This window comes from Bison bison, unplaced genomic scaffold (genome assembly GCF_000754665.1).
Source record: "Bison bison bison isolate TAMUID 2011002044 unplaced genomic scaffold, Bison_UMD1.0 scf7180017864238, whole genome shotgun sequence".
Taxonomy (NCBI): Eukaryota; Metazoa; Chordata; class Mammalia; order Artiodactyla; family Bovidae; genus Bison; species Bison bison.
The window spans coordinates 2,435,323-2,443,993 of NW_011494810.1; the positions used below are offsets into that span (position 1 = coordinate 2,435,323).

The window sequence follows — 8,671 nt, forward strand, 5'->3', positions numbered from 1 at the left end:
ACGACGCTCTTCCGATCTTGAATGCCAGTAGCGTGGAAGACATCGACGCGGGCGCCATCGGGCAGCGGCTCTCTAATGGGCTGGCGCGGCTCTCCAGCCCTGTGCTGCACCGACTACGGCTCCGTGAGGACGAGAATGCCGAGCCGGTGGTCAGTGTGCGCCCCTGGTGGGCTGGCCCTGCCTGGTGCTCCACTGGCCAGTCCCCTCTCGGTCCTCACTGTTTCGTGGGGGGGCAGAGGGGTGCTCCCGAGCACTTGGCCTGTGGGCTGCACTCACACCGGGCCCCTTGAACTCTGCAGGGCACCACCTATCAGAAGACTGATGCGGCTGTGGAGATGAAGCGGATTAACCGCGAGCAGTTCTGGGAGCAGGCCAAGGTGCAGACCCCGACCCTGGCCTGCTGGCTGGGCGGCTCCTCCCTGTCTTGACCCCACGGGGCTGCTCTGGCTCCTCTCCTAAAGTCCCTCCCTTCAACAGCAGGGCCCGTCCCATGTGCTTCCCACACTGAAAGCCCCTGAATTCACAGAAGCCTGGGTCAGGGGGGGGGTGGAGTGGGGTGGGGTGGGCCACAAGCTCAGGGCCTGCACTGCCTTGGCACGGGGGGCTGTAGAAGGAGGAAGAACTGAGGAAAGAGGAGGAGCGGAAGAAGGCCCTGGATGAGAGACTCAGATTTGAGCAAGAGCGGATGGAGCAGGAGCGGCAGGAGCAGGAGGAGCGGGAGCGCCGATATCGGGAGCGCGAGCAGCAGATTGAGGAACACAGGTGTGCCCCCTGCTCCACCCCCACCTTGGGCCGCGGCCCTACGGCGGCCAGTCCTAAGGGTTTGCCTGCACCTTTCATTCCAGGAGGAAACAACAGACTTTAGAGGCTGAGGAGGCCAAGAGGCGGTTGAAGGAGCAATCTATCTTTGTAAGTTCTTAGCCCACGGTTTCTCTTTCCTGGTCTGGGAAGTGGGGATGGTCCCTGAATTACTGGGCCCCTTGGGGGATAGTCAGAGTCTTGGGGACAGTGCTGGGCATTCAGGGTACCCCTGCATCAGCATGGGATGTCCTGCCATGTCGGGCCTGACCCCTGATCATGTGGGGTTCTGTCCCCTGGCTGTGGGAAGAGACCTCTTTGGAGAAGTTTAGACTGAAAGAGAAAATCTACGTTGACCCAAACCCTCACTGACCAGGCTTCTCCTGCCCACTTCCAGCAGGACTTGAGGGGCTCAAGGTAGATTAGCCATGCTTCCTGTATTTAATGGGACTTGAGGCCTGGTCTCCATTGTAGTAATGCTGTAGAGCCACTGAAAGAATCTGGGCTGATGCTCTGAACATCTGTATACACGTATGTGTAGTGTCTCTTTTAGGGCAGGCACTTACTCCAGGGGTACTTGGCTGAACTTCCAAACATTGGGATGGCCCTAGGATCATCGTGGATTGACCCTTTCACAACCACAGTGGAGACAGATCTTCACGCTTTGAATTGAATTTTAACATTTGAGAAATAGCGAAGATCATTCAGTGCTGAGCGTGGTAGTTTGGGACAGGAAGTAGGCAGTAGTTGTCTGGACTGAGACTGTGGTGGGTAGCTGTTGGGCCGTGGGGACTCAAGCAGACTTCAAGGTCACACCCACAGGAGGCTGGAGGGAGGTGGGAGGACAGTCCTGCAGCACTGGCATTAATGGCTGTCATAGATCATTCCACTCACATAGCCCCTAGAGGGTGGAAAGAATGTGTGGGTAGTAAGCTCCAAAGTCATTCATTCAACAAACCCTTGCCACCTGCCACATGCTGGTGTTGGAAATATGGTGGAGAGCAAGATGAGCAAGGCCCTTTTACAATTAACTGATGAATTAACTGCAGCAAAAGGTATATAACATAAAAGGTACCATCTTTACCATTTTTAAATGTATCGTTCCAGGGCGTTAAGTGTATTTATTTTGTACAGCTGTCACCACTGTTTATCTGCAGAATTTTCTTCATCTTCCCATACTGAACCTCGTATCCATTAAACACTAACTGCCCATTGTCACCTTTCTCAGCCCCTGGCACCTGCTTTCTGTGTCTGTGATGTGACTACGTACCTCGTATGAGGGGACCATTTATGACTGGCTTATTTCACTTAGCATAGCATCTTCAGGCTTCATCTCTGTGTCAGAATGTCTTTCCTTTTGAAAACTATTAGTATTCCGTAGTGTATGTATACCAGATTTTGTTTATCCATTCAGAGCAAGGTCTTTTGGAAAAAAAAACTTCCGGAAAATTTCACATACACGTGCACACAAAAGTAGAAACAATAGTTTAGTGAGCCTTTGACTTGATCACTTATCTTCACCAATTACCAATGTTTCAGGCAAAGATTTACAGTGTTACACCATTATTTTATAGTCTCATCTGGCCCTTCAAGTATGGCTCATGTGACAATGACAGTTGGTATTTTAACAGGTCACTGTGGTGACCCTGCAGCTTCAGGTCCCCTGAGGAAGGTCTCACACAAGAAACTTTGGAATTTACAACCGTAAAATGCTTTCTTTTGACTTGAGGTACTCCGCTTTCTCCCTTCTGATAAGAATTGCCTTCCTTATGTGAGTTCCCTTTTTGCCTGGGATACTAGGAGTTCATTTATCTGAAGATGCTGAAGCACAGCAGCCCCGTTGACCTTTCCGGTTACTGTGTTGGTGTCTCTCCGACCCCCAGCTCTGATTTGTTTCCGTGCTTCTCACATTGTTGGTAGTTAAGGTTTTTGTGGTAAGCTGCCTCTGGTCCTTTTTTTGAATGAGGCAGAAGAACCTCATCCTGTGGCACTAGGCAGGGGTGGCATAGCAGCAGAGGCTGGTGGGATGTATGTTTTGAGGGAAGGCAAAAAGCTTGACTGGAGTCCCTTGGAAATTTGGGAGGAGAGAGTGAGGTCAGAGGAGGAGTTTAGACTTCATTCTGGGAGACAAGAAGTGGTGGTTAGGGTGACAACCCTCTTGAGGCTTTTGGTGTGGTTAGGTCAACTGAGGAAACAAATACCACTGAACGTCAGGCTGACCACTCACACACATAAGTTCTCAGAGGGTGGGGAGATGATCCAGAAATAGGAAATTATGACACAGTGTAATCAGTATATGGCTGGAACACCTCATGGGGGCCCAGGGAAGGAAATGACCTGAATGGGCCAAGGGCCCCTTCCCCAGGAGGCTGTGCCAAAGCTGAGGCCGGAAGCAGGAAGAGCTGGACCCAGGGTGGGGGTCAGGCACGTGGGGAGAGAGATTCATTTCCTCTGCCAAGGCACAGAGTTGGGAAGTTGTACGCCTGTTACAGGACCTACAGCTCCATTGTGCTGAGGACTTGATGTCTGCATTTCACAGGGTGTGCGCGAGTCAGGGCAGGAGGGGAGTGTTGGGAGAGATGATGGGCTGGATCAGGCAGGGAGAGGGGAGGCCCAACCAAGGACCCCCACACCTATCTTTACTCCTGGGGCTGTAGCCCCAAAACAGCAAGTGAAGGGTAGCAGGGAGTGGTGGGGACTGTGGCAGACTGAGGCTGCTGCACTGCAATTCTAGTTGAAAGCTGCTTTGGGGCACACAGGCCTGTGTTGCCAGGGCTGCTGGCATTTTCAAAAGAAGCTGAACACCCTGATTTCAGTAAGAAACTTGGTTTTTGAGTGAGTGAGTGAGTAACAGTTACTCAGTCGTGTCCGACTGTTGGCTTCCCCGCGGACTGAAGCCGGCCAGGCTCCTTTGTTCGTGAAATTCTCCAGGCCAGACTCCTGGAGGGGGTTGCCATTTCCTTCTCCAGGGGATCTTCCCGACCTAGGGATTGAACAGAGGTCTCCTGCATTGCAGGCAGATTCATGATTTTTAAGTGATGGCAATTAATTAATGTTTTGGAAAGATCCTTTCAAGTCTATAGAGAAAGAAATAGAGGGAAAGAGCAAGGAGGCAGGGGACTAGTGAAGCCTCAGTCATGATACCAAGATTCAGGCTGCACGGATGGGGCTGTGGTTGGCCAGACACTGGGTTAAGAGGTTCGAGAAAAGTTAGCTACAAAGCTGGGAGTGTTCCTGGATGGCCCTGGGTGCCCAGGGGTCTGACTGGACTGGAGATGAGGCAGCTGAGGACCTTGCAGATAGAAGGTGCTGTGGGACTGGGTCGTGAAAGTGGTTTCTGGTAGTGAAAGAAGTGGGCTGTAAGAAAGCCCAGAGCTCCTGTGGGGGTGGGGTGCTCAGAACACCATCCCTTTGGTTTCCAGGGTGACCAGCGGGATGAGGAGGAAGAGACCCAGATGAAGAAGTCAGAATCAGAGGTAGAGGTGAGCACTGTGGGGGGACCAGGCATCTGAGTTTGGCCCGGCTGCCTCAATCAGGTCCCGCCTGGCCTGACTATCCGTGTGCCCCCAGGAGGCAGCAGCCATTATTGCCCAGCGACCTGATAATCCACGGGAGTTCTTTAAGCAGCAGGAAAGAGTCGCATCGGCCTCCGCAGGCAGCTGCGATGTGCCCTCACCCTTCAACCACCGACCAGGTAGTCCCAGCTCCCACACCCTTACCCAACCCCTACTCCTCAGGTTTTGGTCTTGAGCCTCTTTGGGACCTTCCTTGCCCAAGGACCCCCTGGAGAAGCCAAGGCCGAGCATCACATGTGCTTCCACCCACCGCCTCCAGGTGGCAGGGCTGAGAAGGGCTCCAGCAGGGCCTGGTCTGAGCAGTGGGTGGTACTAGAGGCCATCTGGGGCTGAGGGATCCCCCTGGCTGCAGTGAGTGGCCCTGCTGGGATTGAACTTGTCTTATCTGAAGAACTGTAGGTGCATGGGGAGTGGGGCCTCATCCTGTCCTGAGACTGAGCAGCCTGGAGCTGTACTCCGGGTTCCCTGTCTGGGTTCTCCCTGTGTGGCTTCCACTACTCCTTGAAGCACCTTTCTGCTCCCTGTCTGCTGGCCTGCTTGCCCCTTCTGTGTGCTTGGCTCAAGTGCTAGGGCTCTAGGGGTGGGACAGGCTGTTTCTGGGCATGCGCTGCCCAGATGCTGGGAGGCTGGCCACATCATCATGTGTCAGGCTTTTTGCTATGTGTGGCTGGTGCTGGTGGCAGTGGTCTTATGGCTTGAGGCTCTGGTCCAGCTTGGCTGAATGTGCACCCTGGCTGAAGGCAGCTTGGACAACCAGGGCTGGCCTGTGGGTGGGTGAGGCCTCAGGATGGGGGTGGGGGAGACTGACCCTCTCTTGTCCTCTGTCTCTCTCTCTCTGTCTGTCTCTCTTGGCAGGTCGTCCGTACTGCCCTTTCATAAAGGCATCGGACAGTGGGCCTTCCTCCTCCTCCTCTTCCTCTTCCTCCCCTCCACGGACTCCCTTTCCCTATATCACCTGTCACCGCACCCCAAACCTCTCTTCCTCCCTCCCATGTAGGTAGCAGTCCCAGGCCTCTGCGGGAGGGGGTAAGGAGGGCCCCGCTTCCCAGCAGCTCCCTTGCCTCTCCCCCTGATCGCTGATCTCTGGTGTTTATCCCCAGAGCAGGTACTGCCTGCTTCTTTCCCCTGGCCCTGAAGGGGTACTGGCCCTCCGGGGGCCTGGCTTGCAGGGTCTGGAGCTGTGGTCTAGCCCCTGGGGGGCCTGGGGAGCTCCCAGCCCCCACCCAGACTCGAGAAAGGAGGGGCTAGCCAGGCCCCAAGTTGGACAGTCCTGTTTCTAGCTGGCTCCTTGGCCCTCACTGATCAGCCTGGGGTTTTCTGTCCTACAGGCAGCCACCTGGACAGCCACCGGAGGATGATACCTACCCCTCTCCCTGCCCGGAGCCCCTCTGACTCCAGCACGGCCTCCACCCCTGTTGCTGAGCAGATTGAGCGGGCCCTGGATGAGGTCACGTCCTCACAGCCTCCACCACTGCCGCCGCCACCCCCAGCAGCCCAAGGTATGTGAGGGGGCCCTAGCCCCTGGACTGGGAACTCCAAGTGGCTGCCCTATGGCCCTGAAAGTGGCTGGGGCAGGGACGAGCCCTGGTCAGACCTGCCTTCTCTGGACCTCAGGGTCTCCCTGGAGTGGGGACTGGGCCTTCCTCCCAGGGCTGCTGAGCAGTTTAAAGACTGCGGGTAAAGGGGCAGCAGGGGCCAGTGGGCGTTAGAAGGCACTCTTCATGGAAGTCTTAGTGGAGGCCTTCTTTCCTGAACTCTTCAGTGGGTAAGCAGGGTATTCTCTTGTGGCTGCCCAGGGCCCGCATCCTTTCCTGGGAGCTGATCACACGTCTCCTCTGTCTTTGTTTCAACAGAGACCCAGGAGCCCAGCCTCAGCCTGGATAGTGAAGAGACCAGCAAGGAAGCCAGAGCAGCAGCCCCTCAGGCCAGGGCTGGCCCCCTGGAGGAGTCCCCTCAGGCCTCGGAGCCTCCCGAGGGCCAAGGCAGCCCCATGGAGGAGGACTTGATGTTCATGGCATCTACAGAGCAGGCAGACCTGGCTGCCTCTCTAGAGCCTGCCATGGCTGGAGCCTCTGCAGCCGACAGCCCAGTAGCTGATGCCATTGAAACCGACACTGCCGTGGCTGACACTGCTGTAGCTAACACCGTCACCCCTGCCGCTGCCAGCCTCATTGACCTTTGGCCAGGCAATGGGGAAGGGGCCTCTGCACCCCAGGCTGAGCCTCGGGCCCCCACACCACCTTCAGGTGCCGAAGTCATGCTGGCGGAGGTGCCCCTGCTGGATGAGGTGGCTCAGGAGCCACTGCTGCCAGCAGGAGAAGGCAGTGCCAATCTTCTCAGTTTTGATGAGCTGCCTGAGCCGCCAGCCACCTTCTGTGACCCAGGGGAGGAAGTAGGAGGGGAGCCCCTGGCTGCCCCCCAGGCTCCAACTCTGCCCTCAGCTCTAGAAGAGCTAGATCAGAAGCTGGAGCCAGAGCTGGAACCAGAGCCCCACCTGCTGACCAATGGCGAGACCACCCAGAAGGAGGGGACCCAGGTGGGGCTGAGGCTACCTGATGGGAGGGGAAGTAGTCAGGGCTGGAGCAGAGGGCTGACCCTTGGTTCCTCAGGCTTGCAGCAGTACCCTGCCCCCTTTCTCTGTGACCCACATTGTTGGGGGGAAGCTATTTCATTTCCCCTCCATGGGCCAGCTCTGCTTTTATTCCCAGGGTAGGCATCTGTGTTTCCCTGGCAACCACTGATGGACTCACTGGTTGCTGGGGAAACGAGCTCAGGCCTGGTAGGTCAGCCCTAGTCCTGCTGGGTGGGGCCCAGTGACTTGGAGCTTTTCTCCTGCAGGCCAGTGAGGGGTACTTCAGCCAATCACAGGAGGAGGAGTTTGTCCAATCAGAAGAGCTATGTGCAAAGGCTCCGCCTCCTGTGTTCTACAACAAGCCTCCAGGTAGTGCTGGGATGGATGATGGAGAGGAATTTGGGTGGGGGTGCTGCGTTCAAGTGTGGCCAGGCAGCCCTTCCCCCATACACAGCTGGGACAGCTCGCTGGGTTTGGGATGGACACAGACATGGATCTGCTGAGCCATCCTAACTCCCTTCCCTTCCCCACATCATAGAAATCGACATCACCTGCTGGGATGCAGACCCAGTACCAGAAGAGGAGGAGGGCTTCGAGGGTGGTGACTAGCAGTGGTGCCTGCCCTTAGGCTGCCCTCGCCAGGGCCGCCCACCTGTCCCGTCTCTGGCCAGATGGTCCACAGTGCCTGCACTCGCAGCAGCTCCGCCTGGCACCTACTCTGGATTCTGGCCCTGGCTGGGGACTTGGCCGCATCCCTACCCACAGGGCCCTACTTTTACAGCTTTTCTCTTTTTTTTTTTAAAGTTGATAGGAGACTTGTACAGTTGACTGGTTTTCCTCCCGTTGGTAGTTGAGACGCTGTTGCAAATTCCACCCCCTTACCACCCGGTCCAGATTGTAGCTCTTAGTCCTCCCTGCTCACTCACCTGGCCGGGGTGGAGGCCTCACCTTGCTTGGGGCCTGGCGTGGGGGGGAAGTTTTGGTGGGAAAATGTTCCCCCCACCTCTTTTCCTAGTTTTCTGTTTCTTGGAAAAAATATCACTTTGTATTCTCTGTCCAGGGCTTCAGATATTTTGCACGAATTTTAAAACATGGCAATAAATGGCTCGTGGGCTCTGGCTCCCTGGGACACCCCTCCCTACCCTTCTCTTGACCCTTCCCCACCTGGCCCAAAGGAAGAGAAGCAGGCCTAGCTGGGGCCTCTCAGCTTCCCAGCCCTTTCCTGCCCCCTCCTGCTGGGCAGGTCCCAGGCTGGAGGCCCTAGGCGTGATTCAGGTCAGGGCTATGGGTGGCCCCTCTCCATCTCCTCCCTCTTTGCTTGGGTTCCTTTTTCACGTTCAGTAACTGTTTTTTGGAAAGCACAAACTTCTGTAACAGGTCGTGCTCATGTCTGTTAATAAAGAAATCCAGATCCCTTCAGGCCTGCTGCTCCGGGCCTCCAGGGGCTGATCCGTGGTGGGCCGCCTGCCCCGACCCCATTCCCAACTCTTGCTACCTTCAAAGCTGCGAGGGCGCCCTCACCAAGGCCCCAAGGAAAGTGGGGTATGAGGCTCTTGGGGGAACCAACCAAAGGTTTGGAGCAGGCTGACCTCAGCTTTAGCTCTACAGCTTTAGTTTTGGGCCGATGAGGCCGGCCACACCTGGCCACCAGAACCTTGGCCGCAAGCAGTGGGTGCCCCCTCCGCTTGTACTAAACCAGATCACACACCTTTATTATCCTCAAAAT

At 56.0% G+C, this 8,671-nt stretch overlaps 2 protein-coding genes across 2 annotated transcripts in view; one reads left to right on the top strand and one right to left on the bottom strand.

Moving 5' to 3' along the window:
- The window catches only part of DBN1 (drebrin 1), a 14,252-nt gene extending 5,886 nt beyond the window's left edge, over positions 1-8,366 (top strand). The window contains exons 5-14 of the mRNA XM_010846547.1: positions 13-149; positions 300-377; positions 611-762; positions 846-909; positions 4,221-4,280; positions 4,369-4,492; positions 5,702-5,872; positions 6,227-6,909; positions 7,212-7,314; positions 7,484-8,366. Of these exons, the coding sequence (XP_010844849.1) occupies positions 13-149; positions 300-377; positions 611-762; positions 846-909; positions 4,221-4,280; positions 4,369-4,492; positions 5,702-5,872; positions 6,227-6,909; positions 7,212-7,314; positions 7,484-7,554 (1,643 nt within the window). The 3' untranslated portion in view covers positions 7,555-8,366. The remainder of the gene's footprint in view (positions 1-12; positions 150-299; positions 378-610; positions 763-845; positions 910-4,220; positions 4,281-4,368; positions 4,493-5,701; positions 5,873-6,226; positions 6,910-7,211; positions 7,315-7,483) is intronic.
- Positions 8,367-8,442: 76 nt separating this feature from the next.
- PRR7 (proline rich 7 (synaptic)) overlaps positions 8,443-8,671 on the bottom strand; it is a 1,496-nt gene continuing 1,267 nt past the window's right edge. Inside the window, 1 exon segment of the mRNA XM_010846643.1 lies at positions 8,443-8,497. Coding sequence (XP_010844945.1) covers positions 8,443-8,497 — 55 coding nt within the window.